The sequence below is a fragment of the Gallinula chloropus genome (assembly GCF_964237585.1).
Source record: "Gallinula chloropus genome assembly, chromosome: 3".
Classification (NCBI taxonomy): Eukaryota; Metazoa; Chordata; class Aves; order Gruiformes; family Rallidae; genus Gallinula; species Gallinula chloropus.
In genome coordinates, this window is record NC_140087.1 from 61,342,435 (window position 1) to 61,367,946 (window position 25,512).

The following is a 25,512-nucleotide window of genomic DNA, read 5'->3' on the forward strand; positions in this document are numbered from 1 at the left end:
CAACTATCCTGCAACCTCTGGACACTAATATGCGCTGTGGGATAAACTCATTAATGTGCTTATTAAGTTTTAATCCACAGTGCTCTCCCATTTTAAGGCATTTGTCCTACCTTGGCCATTTTTGATGGGGCCTCTTGAAAGAGATGTGCTTGTTCTTATCTGTTTTCTGTACTTCCCTATCATTATTTGCAGAGCAGAAAATAATTCTTCTTCTCAACGTAGAAAACACTCAAACAGCATAATGGTAGGTAGCCATGCAAAGCCCTGACGGGCTGATCTTAGTCCAGGAACAATCTGATTACAGAGGTCCTGTGGATCTTGGTGAAGATCCTGCCGTGGCGGGGGGGATCTTCAGTGCAGCACAGAGCAAGCTGCTAGAATAGTAATCAAAGCTGCTAGAGTAGCAAGCGGCTGAGTGCAAACCCATCCCAGTCACACCTTCCACTGCTCTGCAGCTCCCGTCCCTCTCACATCCTGTCCCCTCTTACATTAGAGGCTTTGCAGCCCTGAGATTAATAACAGTTGTGAGTTCAAAGGCAGCGAATGGAACGACTTCAGTTACTTGAGCCAGAATTTAAGACAGATGTCTTCTGAAGTACACTCACTGTTCAGTCACCATCTATTCCAGGATTAGAAGTGACAACATCATCCAAAGCTTTGGTCTTCCTTAATTGATTTAATTTACTTTGTGTAGAAACACACATTTGTATATACAAGAGCGACGGGAAACAAGTATTTACATATGATTAAATATACACAGTCTCAGTACAGATGCTCACCTCTACAAAATAACAATGCTAAAATCTGCCACGTTTTCTTGAAAATTTTTAGTCTCTTACACATTAATCTGGGCCTATCTTCTTACTGCTGCACGCTCCACTAGTAAAGCTTCTAAAACCCCCTCTTCTTACTACATGAGAAATGAATCAAATATTAGGTATGTAGTATTTACTGCAAGCACAGGCAACCATAAACCAGAACAAAGTAAGAATGGTTAAGGTACAACGTTCAATTTAGCACTACTGTGCAGTCCTCCAGGTGATAATCTGTAAAAGAGAGCAAGCAGAAAAGCAAGCTAGCCCATTTACTGGCAGCCTATACTGGTCTCTGCGGCTGAGTGAAATGTCACAAATGCATACAAGCCCTGGTCAAGATCCTGTAATGTGTTGAAATATTGTCCAGGAAACCCCCAGACTGCATAACTGCATTACATGGAACAAAGTATCAGATGGCAAGACGTGTGCAGTCAAATCCTTGTTCAGAAGAGCACACTGAAAGTAAATACATACAGTTAACTAAAAGTCCAAGTTTGAACACACGTGCCTATAAATAATCCCACCTGACCTAAACTCAAGGAAGGTGGAATAGCAGGGATCAAGGTCACATCTGCCTGTGAATTTTCTAAAACCTGTAACAATGTATCAACCCTAGTGTTTCCAATATGCTCCAGGGTGCATTCCTTTTGAATGTATTTGCAAAGAAGAAAATAGCCACCCAACTCAGTAATAAATGAAGGTGCAGTAGGAGAACCAGTCATTCTCCAACCTCTTTATAGAGATATGCTTAACGTAAATGAGTGCTTAGTGGTTTACTAAAAGACTGCCCATAAAGCATATGCAGCTCTGAGAAGCATGGAGACTCAGGCTAAATGCTGTAATAAAAGATAAAAAAATAAAAGAGATCATATGCAAATATACTTGTTGGGTATCAGATGCTACTGGTACATGCAGACTTTCATATACCGCCAGCGTAACAGTAAGAATACAAAACTTTAGCTGGATGAAAGATATAATTAAGAAAGCTCCCATGTATAGCACTAGAGTGGAGACAAAGGTTTAAGACAACTGAACACACTGAGCAAGAGTACAACCAAGTTTCCAATACAAAACCTAAACGAAAAATTCATGCGCTGAGAGTGATTTTCCTCTGTCGAAGTGGGTAGCGCCTTCTTTCCAGTGAAGTTGTAACTTTTCTTCTTTTTAGCAAAACATAAGGATTTTTACTGGTGTTAGCATCTGTTGGTGTGACTTCTCCTGGTGGCACAAGATTTTGGACATCGTTTTTCTCCTTTGCCTTGCAACCAGCAAAGACTTCTTGCCGCAGCTTGCAAAGTTCCAAGTTTGGTTGCCAGGTTAACACTTGGGAAAAACCTTCTGCTCTTTCTATTAGCACCGGGAGAGACTGCAAAAACAAACCCAAGGATCTCAAGTTACATGGGAAAAGTAATTGTTACAATGAAGGCAATATGTTAATTAGATTCTGACAGGCACAAAAGCTTCAGTGTCTACAGAGATGATCCTTAGGTGAAGGGTGGGAACTCAGAGCTACCAGCCTGACAGTGACAAGGGTCTGCATTGGGAAGCCAGGCAAAGAGTACCACAAATGTAAATGCTCCTTCGTTACATAGCTAAGCTGAGTTAGTACCACAGGAACACAACAGCTCATGTCTAAGCTGGTACCAAAGTGGTAAATGTCATGTGTGAGATGAAGCTGTAAAGGTTTTCAAAAGATGTTTTATTTTTCAGATGCTGCAGGTCCTAACAATCTCTGTAAAAGTATTTCCTATAGCCACAGGGTAATCCTTATCCCCATGTGAGGGGGAACACTCTATAGATACAACTTCAGCAGTCCAAATCTAAAGATGTGCTTGCTTCAAAAGTACGCACCCAGGCTTCTTTGTACAGAACTATAAGCAAGATGAGTTAGGACTCCTCTTCAGTGACATATTATCAGATCAAGGAAATAAAAAATTATCCTCTTGGAGCATGCAGAGATCTCACCTTCATTGCCCCACTGATCTGTTTGGATACCATTTCCATCTGCTGCGTCAGATCTGCGATGTAAGCATCTACAGAGAAACATAAAGCCCAAATAAACTTCTGAAACAGAACTCCCTCCCCAAAATACTTGCTGTCGACTTCTAAGAAATTGGACAGAAGAGCAGTAGAGCCCTTGCACTACAACACATCCCTTTCATTAGAGTACTCAGGATGACAGCTTATATGTTTTATTTCACTGTCACTCAAAACATAGCAGTGTCTAGCAGTCTCAGCGATAGCAAGCCACAAAACCCTTCAGGAGAAAACCTACAGCTTATACAAAACATGAGACACAAAGACAATATTTGACATAAAGGAAGAGAACACTTAAAGGAAAAAAAAACAAAGAAAGAAAGAAAGAAAAAGACGTTTTCAGATCTTTCAAATTTGCATCACATTTGAAAAATGCATGAAAGAAGGAGAATAAACACAACTGTGGAGAAAATGAGATGAAGGAAACCTATTTTAAGGAGGGGAAAATAATAATCTTACAGCTCCACCAAGTCTGTTTTTACAAAAAAGGCTACATTTTTCTTGTGGTCTAACGTACTAAGCATTAACAACAAAGAATAAAAAAGAAGCAACCATAAGCAACATGACCTGCATTAATTCTGCTGGGTCAGTAAGATCAGAAAAAAGAAGCTTTCAGCAACACTGAAGCAGGTAGTAAGGTCCAGAATACTGGGGGAACTTGGCACATACCTGATTGCAGTAGCAATACGGTAAGATCATCAACACAACACATATTTCTGATGATTGATTTACAGGCAATAATAATTCTTTACTGAAGAGCTAAATTCTTTATTATAAACCTGATTTGCATGTTCTCTGCCATCATTCTGTCTGCAGTGCTAACCCATCAACAAAGCCACAAAACCAGCAGGTAAGCAAGCGTGCTCCTGGGAACTAAGCAGCTTCACCTCCACTACTATTCCTGTAGGGTTCCACCAGTGCCTGCAGTAGAATTCGAGGTCAGATTGTGCACATCCCCCTTAACCCTTTCAGGTTTAAACACGGCATTCTGCTTTGAAGTCAGTCTCATCAGTGCTGCTGAAGATAACTTAAGTCAACAGCTGTATTCTAGCACAGGGTGACAGCAATCCCCTGCTGAAATGCAGTAAGCAAGAGGCAGTGTTTTGGTAAACTGCCTGTCCCTGTGCCCAATGTGCTGATCCCTTTCCATCATCTATCAGCAATCCTGGCAGACTGGGGAAGTTCCACTCGACTGGAGGATGGCAGATGTTACCCCCATATATAAGAAGGGTCGGAAGTTGGATCCGGGGAACTACAGGCCTGTCAGCCTGACCTCAGTCCCGGGGAAGATCATGGAGAGGGTCATCTTGGGAGCTATCATGCAGCACATACGTGATGGCCAGGGGATCAGGCCTAGTCAACATGGGTTTACAAAAGGTAGATCCTGTCAAACTAACCTGATCACCTTCTATGACAGGGTATCCCGCTTAATAGACAAGGGGAAGGCTGTGGCTGTGGTCTACCTGGACTTCAGTAAAGCCTTTGACACGGTTTCTCACAGCATTCTGACTGAGAAACTGGCTGCCACTGGCCTTGATAGGTGGACCCTCAGCTGGGTTAAAAACTGGCTGGATGGACGGGCCCAAAGGGTGGTGGTGAATGGAACCAAATCCAGCTGGAGGCTGGCCACGAGTGGCATGCCCCAGGGCTCAGTCCTGGGTCCAGTTCTGTTCAACATCTTTATCAGTGACCTGATGAAGGGATTGAATGTTCCCTCAGTAAGTCTGCAAATGACACTAAGCTGGGAGGAAGTGTTGATCTGCCTGAGGGTAGGGAGGCTCTTCAGAGGGATCTGAAGAGAGTGGAAGGATGGGCTGAGACCAATGGGATGAAATTTAGCATGGCCAAGTGTAGAGTGCTGCACATGGGACATAACAAACCCAGGCAGCCCTACAGGCTTGGGGGAGACTGGCTGGAGAGCTGAGGGCAGAGAAGGACCTGGGGGTGTTGGTTGACTGCAGGCTGAATATGAGCCAGCAGTGTGCCCAGGTGGCCGAGAAGGCCAATGGCATCTTGGCTTGCATCAAAAACAGTGTGGCCAGTAGGTCTAGAGAAGTAATTGTGCCCCTGTACTCAGCACTGGTGAGGCCACACCTCGAGTACTGTGTCCAGTTCTGGGCTCCTCACCATAAGAAGGACATTGAGGTCCTTGAGTAAGTCCAGAGAAGGGCAACCAGGCTGGTGAAGGGGCTGGAGGGCAAATCATATGAGGAACGGCTGAGGGAGCTGGGGCTGTTTAGCTTGGAGAAGAGGAGGCTGAGGCTTTATCACCTCCTACAACTACCTGAAGGGAGGTTGTAGAGAGGTGGGCAATGGTCTCTTCAGCCAGGTGACAGGAGATAGGACAAGGGGAAATGGCACAAAGCTGTACCAGGGCAGGTTCAGATTAGATGTTAGGGAAAAGTTCTTCAGTGCAAGAGTTGTCAGGATGTAGAACAGGCTGCCCAGGGATGTGGTTGAGTCACCTTCCCTGGATGTGTTTTAAAAAAGGGTAGATGAGGTACTTAGGGATATGGTTTAGCTTAGCATGGGATTGGCTGGACTTGATGATCTTCAAAGGTCTTTTCCAACCTTGGTTTAGGAAGGCATAATCTATGTATGAACACAGATGCTTAAATGCACCATCATGCAGACTTTGGAAGGAAGAACAGTCCAACAGCAGCCTCTGAATGGGCATTCTATAAAGAAGGACATGTCCATAATGAAGCATTCTTCATTACGAGCAGTAGAAGACTGCTGACTGTATGAAACAGCAAGGAGGGAGTTAAGTGAAAAGAATTACTTGGATTATTCCAGCTATACAGACAGACTACCACACAGTTAAATGAAATTTGCCCCCAGGAGTTCAGCTTGACATGGACAGCATTATATTCCTCAGTGTTCAAGGCTTTCCAAAACATAGGGAAATGAAAAAAGGAAACGAAAGGTATTGAGTAATCTAAACATTTTTGGTTTCTGGCCACTGTACTTGCTAAACTGGGATACATAAACTTCCCAAAGACTACATAATACTAAAATTCAGCATAAACTCCATGCTATCTTGGCTAGAACTTTCTTGTTACCAAACCTGCAAAGGCAATACCTTAGTGGAAGCTGTTACCCACAAGAAGTAGTTAACTCACATCAGAAAAGCACAGATCTAGACCCTAGAAACCAAAAGAAACACAGGTATGAAGTGAGGCTCTTTACTGCTCCTGTTGGCTGCTTTGCTGCATGGGTTGGCATTTCTGGGAGCAATGACTCCTGCTTATGAAGAGGAAATGATGCTGAGAGTAGAAGCCAGATCAGGAGGGTGAGAACTGGAAGATTAAATTCTGCTTCTCAAACTTTAACACCACTGCTTGTTACACTGGCCTTAGATTATGTACAGTACTCCACACTGGGGGTTCTGTAACCATGCTTTTCAACTTACAACAGCACTGGTAAGTTCTGTCCTTTTTCAATACTTAAGAACAGGCATGACAAAACCTCCCATTTCTTAAGGCCAGCGTCAACAAAACACATCCCCATCATTAACTGCAAAATACACCAACTTGTTCCTTTCAAAAGCAAGGAGCAACCTTATGACATTGTTTCCAGTTTTGTTTCTAAACCAACCCTTACCAATGGCACAGACAGGATAAAAAAATGATACATACTTTGCAAGTAGGAGAGTCAACACTGCCACCACTGAGTACTACAAATTGCTTTCAATTCCCTGAAGAAACTGACTGATTAGGAAGAGAGACTGAAGCATTTCTAGTATTCATGCAAAAGGAACACAAGAATGGTCAAAGTATAATGTCAGCGATCCATCTAGTTCCCCATCTGGCCTCCACCAGAGGTGAAGGAAAGAAGTAAGAAAGCCTACTGAGGGTTGCTCTGTGACTACTTGCTATCTACCTGATAACCACAGGGCAGCCAGCTTTGGCCTCCAAGCACAGTGCTTAACAGCAGACAGCACTTGTGTAAAAACGGGTACGATAACCTGACGCAGCAACACTGCCACTTACGATGAGCTTCTAGCTATTGTAGTTGGTTAAACACTCAGTAATTCTAAACAAGTTTAAAGAAAGCTTCTTACAGCTGGACAGTAAGGTAGGTAGTGTTTCCTCAGTACAGATGCCCTGCAGGCAAAATCTTTACCTTGAGAAGGCTGTGATCTGATCTCTTCTGGTGTTACAACAGGCTGGTAGAGCTTCTGCATATTGAAAAAACAGGAAAAATTCTGAAATACCCTCTTGGTTTAATAGACATCTAATCACATGCACATGTCAGTCAAAACAACAGAGAAAGGGTAATACAAGGAGATGGTGGTGGGATTATTTAGACTAAAAAAAAAAGCACTAGAGGCAGAGTTTATATTTACTGGAACCAGTGTTCTGGTTACAAGTTAAGCTCACTGCAAACAACGTCTCCAAAATCTGCTTTAGCCTGCAGAATCCTAATACTAAGCATGAGGACTCAACTGGAAGCCAGGCATTTTGGAAGAAGCATTGCCACCTGCTGCACAACTGAGGAAAAGGAGCTGCTCTGGCTTCTAAGGAACCATTCAGAAGAACAGTACGCTTTCACAGAAAGGCAAACCCAAACAGGGGGTGCATTAAGACAAAAAGCAAAGAAAAATATCACTATTTAAGCGACTGCATTCTGGCCTTACAAGTACTTATGTAATAAGAATACTTTCCTTCACAAACCGGCCCCTTTGGCTTTTTGGTACTACTGTGAGTCTTGTGACTTGGCATCAGTTAATTATCACACGAAGTTAACTAACAATAAATAATGAATGTAACTAATACTTAGTTATACTGAAGGTGGAATTATAAGTAACTACTAGGGAAGAATGAAACAAATCAAAGACACAGGAATGTAAGCTATATCATCTGCAAGTCAGCATTTTTCTCCACGTTGGGAGCTGCCCTTCAACGTTCTTTAATCAAAAGGAGTAGGAGGAAAGTTAATTATTCCTTCCTGTAGTTTTACCAGAGCAATTTTTTCACAGTTCATACATCTTATTAGCAAATTTACAGTAACCACTCCAAGCAGAACAACAAACACTGCTTGCATGATACTCAAACATAACAGAATGCACTGACTGAAAACCTACAGGATGATCTCTTGCTTTGGCAATTATAGGGAGATCACTGCACTAAATGAGTAGTTTTCTCTAGATAAACACCATGCCTTGATAGTTGTTCTTTATGCCTCAGAAAATATGCATCCCAGGAGTAATCAGGGTCAAAAAAGAACATAAAATTCCTCAAACTAAAGTAGAGAGGCTGCTAGCAGAAGTAGGTGAGAGGGGAAAAAAAAGCCAGTTCATTTACAGAGGTAAATTAAAAAGCTTCGGTATTTTGCAGACACTTTTAATTAAAATAATCATCTAGTTGAGGTGGTGTAAAATTTGAAGATATCAGCAACAGAAAAAAGGTGGCACAAGAGGCCTCCTAAATAACTAATCTCCCTTGGGACTTAGGTAGAACATATTTTCCTTTTGCAGGAAAAAATAAAAGGTCCTGTTAAATCTTGGTGTTACTCAATAGCATATTTTGATTTAGTCTATTTCTTTGTTTGTTTTACATACGTGATACACAAAACAGAGAGCTCACCAAAGGCAGTAAGTGTTAAAACTCTCTCAGATTTACAACAAATATACAGCCATGCACTTTTACTGAATGCCCATCAGCTACGCCTGTCCTCACCTAGAGAGATATTTTTGTCAATTTCAGTCCTCAGAAAAGCAATGTGGGCTCTCAACTTCCTAAAAATAAACTCTGTCTTCTTTAGAATCACAGAATAGCTGAGGTTGGGAAGGGCCTCTCAAGATGGCCTAGTCCAAGTCCCTTCTGAAATTAGGGTCAACTAGAGCAGGTTGCTCAGGGCCTCATCTCATCAGGTTTTCAGTATCCTGAAGGATATTGCCAGTCTTGCTGAGAAACCTGTGCCAGTGGTTGATTACCCTCACAGTTTTGTTTTGGGTTGGGGTTTATTTTTGTTTGTTGGTTTGGTTTTAAATGGAATTTCTTGTAATTCTGTTTGTCCCCATTGCTACTTGTCCATCTCCCTATTCCCAAAACTGACCTCCAGTTGATCAGCAGGTAAGCAAAAGGCAGGTCTAACATAACTGCAGGAAGGAAATTCAACAACCAAGGACACCACTGGGCTGTTCAATGCCAGTGATTACTTAACACTCAGTGCCAAACAAAACAGTGAAATGACTGCACCTACTCTTCAAATCCACTTACTTTGTTTTTTTTACTGAAAGTACTTACTCAGTGTAGTTACTAGCTCAACAAAGGTGCTTAGGAAAACACAGGCATCCTTTTGACAGCCACATACTGCACAGTGTAATATCTATCTGTACACATAAAAAACTTTAGTACTTCAACCAGCCTTTGGCCAAGGATTTAAAAAACCACGGACTTGCTGAATTGTGCTACAGGCCCAACTCACTCACAGTCACGATGCTTTGTAGTAATAGTAGCCCTCATTTTACTGAAAAGCCAATTAATGCAAAACCCCCCCAAATTCATTATATGACAAAGAATCAAAAGCAACCATGGGAAGGTCAACATTGGATAATTTATTTCTCAAAGTTACATGGGGGCAGCAGCTACTATATGCAAAGGTTTTCTCAAAACCTTAGATTACTCACCAACATCTCTTGCTCTGCTTTCATGGCTTGGATAGCATGTATCAGTATCTTTTTAGGCCACTGCTTACGCTTTGTTGTTGTCCGTACTATGAGTTCATCAAACTCATCTTCAACAACTTTAATGTTGGAACCTAAAAATGATGAACACAGAAAGTTATTGTAGGAAAACTATTTTTTTTGAGGCAAAGTTATAAGGAAAAAAACAACTTTAGATCTGAAATAAAAAATCATGCATGATTATCAGTGAAGAGATAAATACGTGTCTTGAATCTCCTCGTTAAGACAATATAGAAATTGGAGCTCAACTTGACATTGGCCAATTACTTTTGAAGTAAATCAGCTTGTGGGCAGGGAGGCAGAAAACCATCTGGTCAAAAATCAAAACCTTATTTCTCTACGAACTCTGAATCTATGAAGAAAGCCTCACAGAGAAATGCCCATCTTTTGAGATAATTTGTTTTTCAACTGAAGAAAAGCAATGCAAGTTGCAGCAAGAAAAATGATTTATCTGTGCAATTTACAAGCATTACACAAACACCAAGTGTAATTTGAAGCCTAACTAATTTTATATTAGTTAGAGCCCAAACAGGCTGTTTGACATGACGATATACAATGTTACCATAATGAAACGCAGTTCTTGTAAATACCCTGCATCCTGATGACATCTGTAATTACTAGTCATAGGGAGTCTGCAAAAACTAAAACATGTCTGCTTTCAACATCTGAGGCCCAAGAGACCGTATGTGGTAGGAGCCAACTTTTATAGCTTGCTTTTCTCACCGGAAGATGAGACTAAATACCTACAACATGTTTTCAGGCATGAACTGGTGGTGTTTGTACTACTGCTATCCCACACTAAAGGTATTTAGCCTCTCCAAGACTGCTATGAAACTTTAAAATTTTAAAAGCTTAAGATACTATTTTAAAAGTAGGTTCAGAATTTGGGCAAGTAAATTCCTACACCTTGTTGATATCACATATCATCATATTATAAAAAAAGAGTTACAGATGAAAACAGAATTAACTACTCCATGCTATACTCTATGTGCAACTGAAAGGTAGTCCATATCTCTGTATGTCTCCATTTCCACACTCATATAATTTTTCTTTTCCAGCAGAGATTTGAAATGTTGACAATAGCCTTGCTATTTTATTTTTCAATTTAATTTTGCAACCTCCTTACATTCACTGTTCCCAGCAAGGTGTTAAAGCACATCTTTCAAACCATGCAATGTTTTCAATGTAGTGGTACAGAATGGATTTTGAGCACCCTCTTTTGGTCAATCTGTGCAGAATCGAGTGACCGCAAACCTCAGAAAGGCAAGATCAATGTTTCAAGAGTTTGCAGGTTTGTTCTCTTCGTTTGTTTACCTCTCGGGCTGTGACTTTGGCCTTGAATTGCTCGTTGTTTATAGTTTAGGCTGGCAGAAAACTGTAACTGCTGCTTTAAAAACCCTCTCATCAGCACAGCCTCACAAAACTGCAACAGACGTGTTCAGCATTTTGCACCAGGAGACCAATGCTTTTTTGCTTTGTAGTTGAAGGAGTTGGAGTTCTATCGTTCTAGAACTATAAATGCAGAAGCTTCCTGACCGAAAAAAGCAGTTCAAGGAGCTGTTTCTCCATACCCAGTTCAACGTGTCTGTATTTTGAGCTTTGTGCAAGTGTAAAAAGCATCAACATGTAGTTAAAAAGCATCTAATGCTACGACAGGCAAGCAAATGTATCAGACTGAAATTTTCTCTGGACAATGGACTACTAAGAATCTCCACTACTACCATTCTAAAGACAGTAACTATTGACAATATTGTCTTTATTACATATAAATACATGATTATATAGCAGTAACTTTAAACATGTACTTAATATGTTTATTGAATAGTAGCAACAGACATACTACTAGGGTCTCTTGACCGGAAAAGATTTTGGTCAGTGTCCCCAACACAAGGTCATTCAGGTTGGCACACCCCCCCCCCAGGAGGGGTCTCCTGACTCAAGTCTCCTGATCATGGCACAGTAGACACCCAGTTCAAACCAGGCTACTCAGGACACTTCTGTCCCATTGTTTCTTGGAAGTGTCCAGTGCTGCAGACTACACAAGCTCTCTGGGCAACCTTTTCCAATACTCAGTTACCCTAATAGTGAATTTTTTACTTCCTTACATCAAGTCAGAGCCTACTCTTTCCATTTGGCCCTTGCCTCTGGTTCTCCCACTGCACACCTCAGTAAATAACCTGGCTTCATATTCCCAGTAACCTCTTCATAGGTACTGGAAAGCTAGCTTGTCTTCTCTGAGCTAAGCAAGGCACTTCCCTCTGCCTCAGTTCATAGGGAAGTGCTCCAGTCTTCTGGCCACCCTGGCAGCCTCTGATAGCTCACTGCACTTTATCAACAACTCTGCTGTATTACTGGGGGGTAAAACTAGTGCACTACTTCAGATGTGCTCTGGCAAGTGCAGAGTAACAGGAGTAAAGGCAAATAATCACTAATCTACTGACTGCACTCCTGTTGACACAATATACTATGCTGGCTCGCGGTTAGCCTACCAAGACTCTCAGGTCCTCTTCATCCTGCACCTCTGCAGGGGCTTACCCCTTCCCAGGCTTAGGGCTTTGTTTTTTGTCCTTGCTGAATTTCATGAGACTCCTAGATGCGTTTCTCCAACCTGCCCACATTCCACTGAATGGGCCTGCCCTTGAGCATATTCACTGCATTTCACCCTGGTTAACATCAGCTGTAAGTTGGGTGAAAGCACATTCCGTATCTTCCTCCAGGTCACAGATCAAGACATTAAAAAGAATATGTCACAGAATAGACACCTGAGGAGCTCTGCTTGTAATCAGCCCTGAGGTAAAAGCATGAACCATTAAACACTACCCTCTGAGCTCAGTGATACAGACATGATTCTCACCTAGACCGTAACATCCTGGCTTGGGTGCTCTGGGAGGCTGGGTCACTGAGTACTGAAGCAATTCCAATGGAATGCCACCAAAAAGGCTGGAGCACATGAAGTACAAGAAGCAGCTGAGGAAGCTGGGTTTGTTCAGCCTAGCAAACAGAAGGCTGGAGGTAATTTAACTGCTACCCTCAGCTACCTAAAGGGTATTTCTAGAGAGGACAGAGGCAGGCTCTGCTCAGAGGTGTGCAGCAAAAGGATCAGAGGCAAAAGATAATGCTGTTGGAAATTCCAACAAGCCACAGAAAAGGAATTTTTCACCATCAGGGCAGTCAAACACAGAAACTGACTGCCCAGAGAGGGCAGGAAAAGTCTGGACTTGGATCCTACTGCTGTGTTCTAGCTTTAAAAATAGATCACCTTACCCTATTCCATTAAATTTTACATACTCTCTTTATTCTGATAACAGAACCTGATGAAACAGAACACAGTCTTTCCTAACCTCCTAAACGAAAAACCTTGCTTAGAAATATCAACTTTCTAAAAGCTTGCTGTAGATTTCCCTGTAAGACAGTTGCCATTAAGCTCAGTTAAAGCTTTATTTTTCCCATGTTAATGTCAGATACTTTGGGATTCTCTAAGCTATTTTTCTCTGGTAATCAAAACCTGATCCTTTAAGTCATGTAGGCACCATACCAGTGACAGCTGGAACTTGCACCTCAAGACCTATGAGGATCATGACAGAAGCATCAAACAGAGCAAGGGTCACAGAAACACGGAATGGTTTGGGTTAGAAGGGACCTTAAAGACCATGAAGTTCCAACCCTCCTGCCATGGGTAGGGGCACCTCTCACTAGACCAGGCTGCTCAAGGCCCCATCTAACCTGGCCTTGAACACCTCCAGGGAGGGGGCAGCCACCACCACCCTGGGCAACCTGTTCCAGTGCCTTACCACTCTTGTAGCGAACAATTTTTTCTTAATATCCAATCTAAATTACCACCTTCCATTTTAAAACCATTCCCCTTTGTCCTGTCACTACAGGCCCTTCTAAAAAGTCCCTCCACAGCTTTCTTATAGGTCCCCTTCAGGTATTGGAAGGCCGCTGTAAGATCTCCCCAGAGCCTTCTCTTCTCCAGGCTGAACATCCCCAACTCTCTCAGTCTGTCCTCATATGAGAGGTGCTCCAGCCCTCCAGTCATCTTCATAGCCCTCCTCTGGACCTGTTCCAACAGTTCCATGCTCTTCTTATGTTGAGGACTCCAGAACTGGACACAGTACTCGAGGTGGGGGTCTCACAAGAGTGGAGTAGAGGGACAGAATCACCTCCCTTGACCCACTAGCCATGCTCCTTTTGATGCAGCACAGAATATAGTTGGCCTTCTGGGCTGTGAGCACCTATTGTTGAGTCATGTTGAGCTTCTCGTCCACTAGCACCCCTAAGTCCTTCTCTGCAGGGCTGCTCTTTATCACACCATCTCCCAGCCTGTACTGATGACGAGGATTGCTCCAACAGCTCCAGGTGCAGGTCCTAGCACTTGTTCTTGTTGAACCTCATGAGGTTTACACGGGCCCACTTCTCTAGGTCTCTCTAGATGACATCCTGTCCTTCCAGTGTGTCAACTGCATCCCTCAGCTTGGGGTCATCTGCAAACTTGCTGAGGGTGCACTCAACCTCACTGACAATGTCACTAACAAATACATTAAACACTGGTCCCAGGACAGATCCCTGAGGGACACCACTTGTCACAGATCTCCATCTAGACATCGAGCCATTGACAACTGCTCTCTGAATGCGACCATCCAACCAGATCCAACCAATCTTGCAGATAAGGATGTTTTCCTTTCCCTTGGACACAAGTCTCTACACACCTTGCTCACCCTTCTTTGTGATTATGAATACTGCTCCGCAAGAATCACGCTCTTGCAGTGCAGCACTTCAGATCCGTAAGCGGGCACGTCCAAGCTGGAGTTTGCCTGCAGGCGCTACGTGAACACCCTTTCTGCCACAGGCAGCGCAGGGGAAACTGCCCAACTGAGACCACCACACACACAACCCCAGACAGGTACACCCAGCAGATAACGAAAGGAAACCAACACATACCACTCCGCAGCTCCGAGTCGTCTGACGTCTCCTCCCAGGGCCGCCCGTTAATGGTAACGTTCTCCCGCATCGCTGTTTCAAATTTCTGCAAGACACGGGAAGGCCTGAGAAGCCGTTCTTCGGGAGCGGGCACACAGCGCTTGCAGCTGGTAGGGCCCGTCCCGCCTCACCGCCCTGCCCGGGCCGGCCGCCCCGGAGGAAGCGCCTACATCAACCCATAAAGCTGAGGGCTAGAAGGGGCCCAAGCGCCCAGAGACGAGGGCCAGCAGCACCGCGCCTCTCTCCGCGCCCCGCTCTCAGCCTCACCCACAACGCGTCGCTGGCAGCGGCGGGTCCGCCCGGCTGTCCCCGCACCAGGGCCTGCACGAAGGGCGCGCAGGACGCCATCACCTCGCTCAGGCCGCGCCGCGAGCAGCACCGCACTCGCGGGTCCCGATGGGCCGCAGCGCTGCACGGGTTCGGCGGCGGCGGCACCAACGGCGGCACAGCGCCAGTCGCCATTTCCCGCCTCGGACGCGGGGAAAATGCCGGCCCGGAAGAGGAACGCGCGGTGTTCCTGCCTCTTCCTCTCAGCCCTGGCCGCGGCATGGCGGTGGCGGGGCCTGTGGATTGCCACTGCCACCTCGCCGCGCCCTGCTTCCGGGAGGTGAGGAGCAGGACAGGGCGGCGGGAGCAGCGGCAGCCCCGGCACTAAGGCGATGTGTGTCTATTGTAGGATGTGGCGGCCGTGGTGCAGGCGGCGGAGCAGGTGAGGCAGCCGGCAGCGACCCATTCGCCCGTTCCCGCTCCTCTCCCCGTTCTTCCCCTGCCCAGCCGCCCGGCCCGGCTTTCAGGCAGGCGGGGGTTTCTGTCCGCCGCAGGCAGCGGTGTCGGCGCTGGTGGTGGTGTCGGAGCAGGTGGGGGAGTTCCGGAGCGTCGTGGAGCTGTCCGAGAGGTGCGAGACAGGCGGGAGCCCCGATGTTCATCCGCGTCCCGGCCGAAGCACTGACGGGGGACGCGCTGCCCTCTTCTTGGGTCAGGCCGGCCTTTCTTTTTGACTTTAAACCTAATTTTCCGGTGATTCTCGCAATACCGGTATCTGTTCCGTGCCTAGATTCCCAGGGTTTGTTTTGCCGTGCCTGGGAGTCCACCCGGTTCAAGAGGTTTCCCCAGAGGAGCAGCGCAGTGTTACTCTGAAGGTAAAACAGGGGCCAGGCGGGTGATTAGCGCGGCTATAAAATGCCGCTGGGACTGCTCAGAGCAGGGGCTGGGATGCTCTGCTCTGCCTGGTTTAACTTAGATCTGCTCAGTGATTTTTATGCACTTGAATAATTCTGAAAACACAAGGGACCAAATCACAGGGTCTCTTAACACAACCATTTGGCCATGTTAGTCCTAAAACAGAATAGTTCACTGGAGTCACCTGGCTGTGTTACTGCAGGGAAGCGGTTTTAAAAGTCCCAAGAGAGTGCTTTGTTTTCAGCCAACGGGATGTGTGTGTGTGTGTGCAGAGGTCCCTCTGTTAGCATGGGAAGTGTCTTTAGCCTGAAAAACTTGCAGAGCTATCTGCAGCCCTCTAATGTTGCCTGGCTTTTTATGGCCCTTGTTTTAATTACCTCATATGCTCTCATGGAAATGTCAACTTGAGATGAAGGGTCATGAGGTAAAGGAGGGAAATCCTGCAGGTTTATAAAAATCTGTCTGACTGCACAACCCAGGTAACGGCAGGTTTTAAGTTCCAGAATTTAAGAACAACGAAGGAAACTCCAGATTAGTTGTTATGTTGAGTTCATACCCCTACCATCTTGTAGAGGCAGTGAGGGTCATGTCTCTAATTTGTTCTTGCAGGACCTGGATGATGCATTGCCTCTCATAGAATGCTACAAAGATAAGTTGGTGGGGATCGGAGAAGTAAGTGCAATTCCATAACATCTAAGAGTCCAGGGCTTTGGCAGCATCTGTCACCAGAATTACAAAAATGTAGTGAATACTTGGTTTTGTGCATACAATAACTATGCCTGTCAGTCTGAACAAGTGCTAAGTCTGATTTGTAATTCTCTTAATGTACTTTTGTTCATAGATTTGGCTGATTCTTTCTTTTCCTCCATTATCATTTTTAGAAAATAGATGGTATTTATGCTGGTGGATTTAGTAGGAAAATTGAATAGTTATGCTATGTCATTTTATACCCAAACGTCTTTTGACGTATTCTCTGGCACAGTGAAATGTCGAGTCACACACTTTCATTGAAAGTTTTAGGGTAAAATCTCGTGTGTGTGTGGTGTTAGCAGAGGGACTTAGCTCTGGTTCTGCACTGGCTGCAGTTACTGGTGCAGCTTGGTAGCTAAATATGCCATGTGCTTGTGTTGTATATCAAGGATTTTGTTTGGTGTAACTGTATGTGGGGCTGTGAGACAAGCTGTATATTTTGCCTGAACATACTTAGATTTTTTTTCACTTCTCCTACTGTAGGTTGGACTAGATTTCACTCCCCGATTTGCCAGCACGGATGAACAGAAGGAAGGACAAAGACAGGTTTTAATCAAGCAGATCGAGTTAGCAAGAAGACTGGATTTGCCTTTGTACGTTTTGTTCATGCAGTAGGAGAATTTGCCAGATCTTATAACGTGGAAATATTTCCCAGGATTTGTAGTTACTAAGAGCCCACAGAACTTTTCTTAGGTGGATTAAACTGGCATTAGTGTCCAGTCAGTCTCCAGTTTGAGATTTAACTATAGAATTGTCCTTGTGTTTGCAATTGATTATAGTGGCCTTCTGTGCGTGTCCTTGTTATGTTGTTGCTGTATCTTCATTGTAGCTAAAATGATTCATGCGTCTGCCTCTAGAATTTTTCCCTGATAGAAGGGGTAATGCAGATGAATTATTTTCTTCCCAAGCAGCTGTTAGTTCATGTTTACAAAAACAAAAAAGTATTTTGCTGAATTTCCTAATGCTGGCCTTTGCTTGCTATGCAGAAATGTTCATTCCCGCTCAGCTGGAAGACCAACCATTAATCTCTTAAAAGAACAAGGTATGTGTTTCATGCCTTTTCTCTGTGATGGTTTCTGAAGAAATTCTGTTGACAATGTCCTCACGTGAGTCTGTGTGTGTGGAACTTGGGAGTAACAGTGCAGAGAGTCTGTGTTTGTTTTTTGTGGGACTGAGGTCCCGGTGGAAGCTGACACAGCAGATCTACCACAAATACTGCTAATGATTTGGTTGCTTCTTTTCTCTGAGGTGCTACAAAGGTGTTGCTCCATGCATTTGATGGGAAACCATCTGTAGCAATGGAAGGGGTGAAAGCTGGATACTTCTTCTCCATTCCTCCTTCCATTATAAGGAGTGACCAGGTAATGTTTAAAGGGGTTTGCTCCTTCTTGGTGCTTGGGGAGTGCAGGTAATAGCTGACAGCTTATCATGATGGCAAACATGACTGTTCTCACTGTGCAGCTCAAGAACTTGCTTGTGTTTTAAGTTGGTACGGTTTGAAGTGGGACTAGCACTACTCACGTGTGGCTGCTGTGACTGGACGCTGCTCAGTAGAAGTTTGAGCTGCTTATAGTGTTGCACATTTTTACTTTGGCTAAATTTTTACCTGGGGCTTTTGCTTTCGCTAGATTTTTCTTTGGGGTATTTTGGCTAAAATTGTTCAGCTGTTCCTGAGAAATGAGGGTTAGGAAAATAGGCATATTTTTCTCATTTTCATGTGGTTTCTGGAAGCTTTGGAAGCTCCTGTCACTGTACCCTTTTGGAGTAGGGACATGACATGGGGAAAAAGTACTAGTTTCTACCTCAGTGCTGTGGCACTTTTAGTTTCAAAAGGAAATCTGCTCATAATTGGCTTAATTACAGACCTTTGAAAAATTGTGGTTATCACAAGGTGCATTCAGCAAAGGAACAGCTAAATTGCTTAAAGACAGTATTGTTTGGTTCAGCCCATGACTTGGTGAGACTCCTTTTTTAATTTCTGCTCCAGGCTGCTGCGAGCTGGTCTAACTTATTTTGGGGTAGCAGTCCATATCAATCGTGCACCATCATCGTTTTCTGTGATAAGCTCAGGAAATGTAAGAAAGGAAAAGGCAGGATTCAAGTGGAGGGGATGTGAGGGCTGAGTAGAGATGGGGATGAGGCTGGGAACTTGGAGAAAGGAAAGCAAAAGGGCTGAGGGTTAAAAGCAGAGTTGGGGGGAGGTACACAAGTATTATATATACAGAAAAATAGGAAATTAAAACTGCACTGGCAGCTCTAAATGTAGGGTGTTTTGTGCAATGTAATTGCACAATTTAATAAATAGCAATGGATTCAGCATTTAGATAATAATGCTTTAGATGTCTGGAAAATGGGATAACCCTAATTTGAAGTGACTCTTGAGCAGCTCCCGGTATTCTTGCTTTCATTCTGAAATTGTTGATAAAATGCAGACAGAGGCACCAAGGACTTTAGACATTGCTTTTCAATGCAGAGGATGGCCTCCTTTCATACATTTTTTTCCTCACAAGTCTTAAGTGCATTAAGTGTTTAATAACTCTTTTATTTTCTTCAAGAAGCAGAAACTTGTGAAGCTGTTACCTCTGGAAAGTATGTGCTTAGAAACCGACTCTCCTGCTCTGGGCCCTGAAAAACAGGTAAATGGCTGTGGGAGGGATTTCTGTGTATGTAGATGCAAACCCACACCTTATGGAGGTGAGTTGTGGGCACCGGAGAGGGAAGTGGTGTAAGCACAGACAAGGGATGGAGGACGTTGCCAGGTTAAGATTTTGAGATGAACAACTCTGTGTTCCTGAGGCTGGGCAAGGATTAAAAATTCCAGGAATGGGCAAAGGAGAAACAAACCCAAGGATCATAGAATTGTGTAGGTTAGAGAAGACCCACCCTTAAAATCAAGTTCAGCCATAAACCAAGAAGAATATGTAGGTATGTGTAATTTCTCTGTCACAGATGCTACAATCTGACTGAAGTTGTGTCAGGAGATACTGAATCTGAAACACCTGTAGGAATCTGCAATTTGATCTGTTTTGTGGTTTTTTTTTTCAGGTGAGAAATGAACCGAAAAATATTTATATTGCTGCAGAATATATTGCCAAAATTAAAGGAATTCCAGTTGGGGAAGTTATAGAAGTCACTACACAGAATGCACTGAAAGTATTCCCCAAACTTCGCAGTTTTCTTCGGATATAGACTGGAACATGTGATATTGCAGAAACTATTACAACTTATGTTACAATAAACAAAACCAACACACACCTTGTCTTAACATGGAGTTTTGCTGTTCGGGTGTTCAAGAAGTCAGCAGTGTGTTACGTGGGTGCATAGGGTAGACATAGTTAATTTCTCAAATACTTCCTTTGGTACACACAGTTGTCCTCTCTTAGATGTGATAAAGCCAGGTTGCTCATTTGCATCACTCTTACGTCTCCAGGTGAATACTTGGTAAAGAGCAGCACTAGAAAAGTGTCAGTACAGTTTCTCAGGCTTCTTCAGGTGCTCCTAGCCTCAGGGATGTAGCCTCAAGGATGTAGCCTTTTGGGGTGTAGGACTGCAAGGCAAGGGTTTGAGTGTTTTTCCTGTCTTTAGAAGGATGCAGATGGGAGAAGGTATCAGCTGCCAGAAAGGGGAAAAAGGAAAAAAAAAAAAAAAAGGAGAAAAATCTTGTGATATCACATCTTAAACTTTTGGTTTCCTCTACATATTCTTCCTCAGTTTCTTAAAACCACATTGTCTGAAGAGCTTTGGGGTTTTTTGCTGGACGCCACAGGGCAGCTGTGGTGCTCTGCTTTCTGCCTAGGTCGCTTACTAAGTTTAAGCCCGTGTTCCTAAGCCGTTTTCAGCCCGTAGCAGACAGACAAACTTGGGTAAGCTGTCCCTGTTACATTGTGAATTCAGACCAGCAAACACCCCCATCTTCGCTGAACGTTTCACCCGGGGCAGTTGGCGCCATTTGTTACCCTGGATCTACGGGCAGCGCTTCCGCGACGCTGGGCGAAGGGCAGAGCTCGCCTCAAGATGGCGCCAGGGAACAGGCATGCCGTAGCCCTAAGACTGTTAATGTCACTGACATTAATGATTAATAATGAAGCTGTCACAGGAGATGCCAGGCACCAGGCAGCCTTACACATACTAACTGCTCCGCTGTAAAGGGAATGTTCCCGGTGTGGCGTGGGAATGCAGCTACGTGTGGAGATGCTGCCGGTAAAAAGGCAGCGCCGCAGTGTTAGCAGAGTGTCTGCCTTGTTACCAGCCTCTGTGAAATCCCTCGCCTCGGGTGAGAACGCTGCTTCTGTGAGAGGGGGTATGTCAGGTATTCAGTCTGCTCAAAACCCTCTCTGGGAGAGGGTGTTGTGGTTTAACCCCACCAGCAGCTAAAACAAGCGCACTGCTGTTTGCTCACTGCCCTCCCACAGCGGGATGGGGGAGAGAATCGAAACGTGGGTCGAGATAAAGACAGTTTAATAGGACAGAAAAGGAAGAGACTGATAACGATAAAAGAGTGTGTGAAACAAGATGCACAGCACTGTTGCTCGCCTCATGGAAACGGTGCTCAGCTAGTTAGTATGTGCAGAACATGACGTTACATGGCATGAGCTAGCCCATTGGCTACTTTGGGTCACCTGTGCTGGCTGTGTCACCACCCACGCTCTTGGCTGCCCCCACCTCGCCTCCGCCTTCTTGCTGGCAGGTCAGAATGAGTAGCTGGGAAGTTCGTGACTGCTTGGCAACAACTGAAATACTAGTGTGTTATCAACATTCTTCTCACCCTAGCTCCAAACCACAGCCTTACACCAGCTGCTGGGAAGAAATGTAACTCCATCCCAGCCAAAACCAGGATAGGGGTAATGTTGCTCCCATTCAAGCTAAGCCTCAGAATACCTGGCCTGAGCTCTCAAGTCCTCTTTCCTGCTGCAGGGTTGCAAAAACCAGTTGATGAGCTCATATCCCACAGCTCCCAGTTTGTCAGGGCACGGCCAAAGGCAGCCAGCTCTGCATGGGCTTGTGGGGGGCTGTGGGACAACTGTGTCTTCCAACACAGTGGCAGTGGGTCCCAGAGGTGCTTGTGGTGGTATGGGAGCATGGTTGGGACTGGGGAAGGAGGCACGGGGTTGGCTGAGGGAAATCTGGTGTTGCAGCAGATGGTGGGTAGGGCAAGCCTGGCTGGGTGCCTGTGGCAAAAGAGATCCACTTTGTCCTCTCAGATCTGTGGCGCCAGAGCTTAGTCATGGTGTAGGTGGCCTGGTGCTCCAGAAAAGGAAAACGTGGTGTCATTCCCACCCTGTCTCCGCATCACTAACAGCAAATGGGTCAGAAGTAGCACCCTTTTCTGGCACTGTTGGTTTTGCTGCTTGAGCTGCACAGCTCTGGGGTGGGCGGCAGACGCTGGGAATGAAGTTGTTGCTTTATGCAGGAAGCCCAGCTTTTCAGGGCACTTGTTCGGGAGTGGTGGTAGCCAACATGTGGGGGAGTAAGTGTGGCTTCTGAGCTAGAAAACTTCATTAATCCTTCAGCAGTCATCCTGTGTTTATGCATTCCTGCCTGCGGTCCTGGTCTGGAGGGGCTGGGGAAGGCAGGACAGCCCCTTGGGGGGATGTGTGGCTGCACACTGTGAAACCCTCCATCCCTACAAACGCTGGCCCTAGCAATATCAGTGGATGCGCTGAACCCTGCTGCAGCCTCTTGGGTGGTCTGGACAAGCCATGTCCAGTCCTATGCAGCACAGGACACTGGAGTTGCTGGGGGCATGCTGGGGGCATACTGGGGGCAGGCCCCAGTGCAAATTTAGCTGGGTGTTCTGTTCAGCTTTTGGGAAATCTGAGGGAAAATGAGAAAGAAAGCACAGAGTTACCAAAACCCCAAGTTTTCTTTTCAGTTATGCCATTCATTTTGGGGGACACCAGCAGCCCCAGTGAGCTCCACCTCGTGGCAGTGGAATAGCACAGATGGTCTGCAGCAATACAGAAGGGTAGGTCCCAAGCTCCACCTGATACTTTTAGCCATCACCTGAGACGCTACAAACAGCAGACATGATTGTGCTTTGCCTTGTTCCCCGTGTCCCTTTATCTTGTAGGATGTATGTGATGATAAAAATCAAGCTAGGTTTGTGACTTCTCTGGCATAATTAGTGCCTTCAGAGCGCCACGCTCGTTAGTGCCATGTTATTGATGCAGCCCTGTCTTGCACAGCTTCTACCCAGATAAAAAGCCCCATGTTCTTTCCAGGCTTAAAATAATGCACACAGATGCTTAACACCACATGTGCATATCACCAGGCATAAACAATGAGCGGGATGCAGGGTGATGGTAATAATGGGAAAGTACTTTCGTTAGGCTAAGGTACAGCCAGAGAACTTCTAAAGTGGATTTGTCTGTTGTTAGAGACAAAACAGCGAATCAGTTGCTATGCCATCAGTAGTTATAAAATCACACAGAGGTACTTTGCACGCTCCTCGTTCAATGAGTGCCTTGAACCAGTAGCAGGAGCTGGAAGGGCACTGAAATTTCAACTCCTTGGCTGGTGTCATCACCCTTTTGCCACACATGCCAAGCTGTCTGCAGGACTCATGTGTGTGGTGGTTTGACCCTGGCTGGAGGCCAGATGCCCACCAAAGTCACTCTGTCACTCCCCTTTTCAGCTGGACAGGGGAGGAAATATATATTGAGAGTCTTAGGAGTCGAGATATGGACAGGGAGACATCATTCCACAATTAGTGTCATGGGCAAAACAGATCCAACACAGTCTAACAAGAAAAAAAAACCCTCCAATTTATTACACACACACACACACACACCCCCCAGAGTTGGATAATGAGAAGTGCGACCAGATCTTAAAACAACTTCCCCTGTCCCCTTCTTTGTGGACTTAGCTTTAATCATGATTTCTCTCCCTTCTTCCCCTCAGGTGTCACAGGGAAAAACAGGGATGGGGGTTTCAGTCAGTTCCTCACGAGTTGTTTTCCTTTTTAGCTGGTGGGGGGGGAGATTCCTCACACCCTTCCTCTGCTCCAGTGTGGGGTCCCACCCACAGGACACGATCCTCCATGAACTTCTCTGACATGAGTCCTTTCCCACAGGACTTCAGGTCTTCACCAACTGCCCCAGCGTGGGTCACTTCTATGGGGTGCAGTCATAAAATTATAGAATGTCTCTCAGTCTCTCAGGCCCAAACTGCTCCAGTGTGGGCCTCTGCTCCACAGGCTCCAGGTCATGCCAGGAGCTTGCTCCAATGCAGGTTGCAGCATCTTCCATATGTCTCCACCTGCTCTGGCATGGGGTCCCTCCACAGGCTGCAGGTGGGGGATCTCTTTTCCCTATTATCTTCCATGGGCTGCAGGGGGACACCCGCTCCACCATGGTCTTCTCCATGGGCTGCAGAGGAATCTTTCTCTCTGGTGCCTGGAGCGACTCCTCCCCTCACACTTCTTCACTGACTTTGGTGCCTGCACAGTTTCTAACATCTTTTCACTCCCTGCTCTGGTGGCAAAAAATGGCTACTTGTGGTTTGTGGTTTGGGGTTTTTTCTCCTAAGTATGATTCCCAGAAGCGCTGTGATCGTCACTGACTGGCTCAGTCTTGGTTAGTTCAGCCTTGAGCTGGCTGGTGTTAGCTCTGTCGAGCCTGGGGGAAGCCTCTAGCTGCTTCTTGCAAAAGCCACCCCTGCAGCCCCACCCCACTTGCAGGACTGAAGTGGGTATAGTGGAACTAAAAGGTTCAGCATAAGTCACTTGAACTCCTTGGATCCTGGAGATTCCCTGTGAGTTCAAAATCAACAGCTAAGGGTCTGTGTAAGGGCTCTGTCTATGCTCACTCAAATAGTTTCGGATGGCTGTCTGTGGAATATCCTCCCAGCACCTTTCTTCTAAAACTTGGTTTTAATCATGGACCGACAAGGCATGAATCTGCCAAACTCTGGGACAAACCACCAAGGTGATGAGTTGTTCCCGATTTCAACGTGGGAACAGGCAAGGAGATGGTGATGAGGCGAAGTTGATGATACACTCTTTAGTCCTGCTGTTTATTGTGATAAGAGTTTAAACAAATTGACCAAAGACTTTTACTGGAGGTGCTTCCAACAGGCTCCTATGCAATGCATAGATAGGTGCTTTAAAGGCACAAGTAAATAAATAATTGGCTGGAAATGCAACTTTCATCACTAACAAATGTCTGCTTTTGTTTGTTTTTTCATTAATGCAGGCTGGGGATCGAGCCTCTGTTCCCATTACAGAGCAGGAAAACAAATTGGAGAGAGTAGCCACTGGCATAGCAGAAAGGTTTGTTGTTCTTCCCCTCGCTTCCTATATGCAGTACAAAGGAAGGGCTGACATCAAAGGGAAGATACCAATTGCCACAGCACCTAGTTATCTCAGCATTTCCCTCTTCAGCAGGTGGTTATCCGTTAATTTCCCCCGTTGGGGTTGGCTTTTCTATCAGTGTAGATTGGTTTGGGCATGGCCATGAGAGCCCTGACTGTCCCACCATGCAGTGAGTACAAAGTACCCCTCTCAGGGCCTGGCAAATTTTTATTTCCCCTCTTTGAGCTGCTGTGAACAACCAAAAAGTGAGAAGACACAGTGAGGATCATGGCTCTGATGAACCAGGGGCAGTGACAAGAACTTCTACCCTGCTCCCTGGAGGTGTGCACAGAGAGATGCTGCCAGTGAGGTGCTTAATAGAAACTCAGGAGATTGGTGCTGCTGCTGTGCCTGGCTGGTGGTGTTCATCTGGTAAAGCAGAAGGGATGATGTGCTGGGACATGGAGTCTGTAGGAGTAAGATGCAGATGCCTCTGCCCTCAAAGCTGGCATAAAGCACAGTGCTGCCATTTGGCCTGGAGGGCTTCAGCACAGAGCGCTGGCGTCTGGAGCACCTGCCATGGAGCAAGTGCACAGGTGGCATCAAGGAACTTGAGGCAAAGCTGAAAAAACCCAGAGAAGGAGCACAGGCAGCAGAACAGGAACATCTGGCTTGTTTTCAGAGGGCTGTGGTTTGAAGAAATGAGCTACTTCTGCAACGGCATTTGGGTCCACATGTGATGTCTTACTAAAAGCAACAGCCAACATCAA

At 45.3% G+C, this 25,512-nt stretch overlaps 2 protein-coding genes across 2 annotated transcripts; one reads left to right on the top strand and one right to left on the bottom strand.

Annotated features, from left to right (window-relative positions):
* Positions 1 to 1,287: 1,287 nt before the first annotated feature.
* Positions 1,288 to 15,072, bottom strand: NSL1 (NSL1 component of MIS12 kinetochore complex; the record flags this gene model as incomplete). The annotated part of the gene is made up of 6 exons (XM_084261206.1): positions 1,288 to 2,181; positions 2,781 to 2,848; positions 6,978 to 7,032; positions 9,487 to 9,617; positions 14,485 to 14,569; positions 14,791 to 15,072. 6 exons carry the CDS (start codon positions 15,070 to 15,072, stop codon positions 1,903 to 1,905), a joined length of 900 nt encoding a protein of 299 aa, XP_084117332.1. The 3' UTR covers positions 1,288 to 1,902.
* TATDN3 (TatD DNase domain containing 3) lies at positions 15,071 to 19,699 on the top strand (the record flags this gene model as incomplete). Its single annotated transcript, XM_084261207.1, has 10 exons — positions 15,071 to 15,130; positions 15,200 to 15,232; positions 15,345 to 15,418; positions 15,578 to 15,662; positions 16,312 to 16,374; positions 16,936 to 17,045; positions 17,439 to 17,494; positions 17,701 to 17,813; positions 19,008 to 19,088; positions 19,498 to 19,699. The coding sequence occupies 10 exons, from the start codon at positions 15,071 to 15,073 to the stop codon at positions 19,639 to 19,641; spliced, it is 819 nt and encodes a 272-aa protein (XP_084117333.1). The 3' UTR covers positions 19,642 to 19,699.
* Positions 19,700 to 25,512: the final 5,813 nt, after the last annotated feature.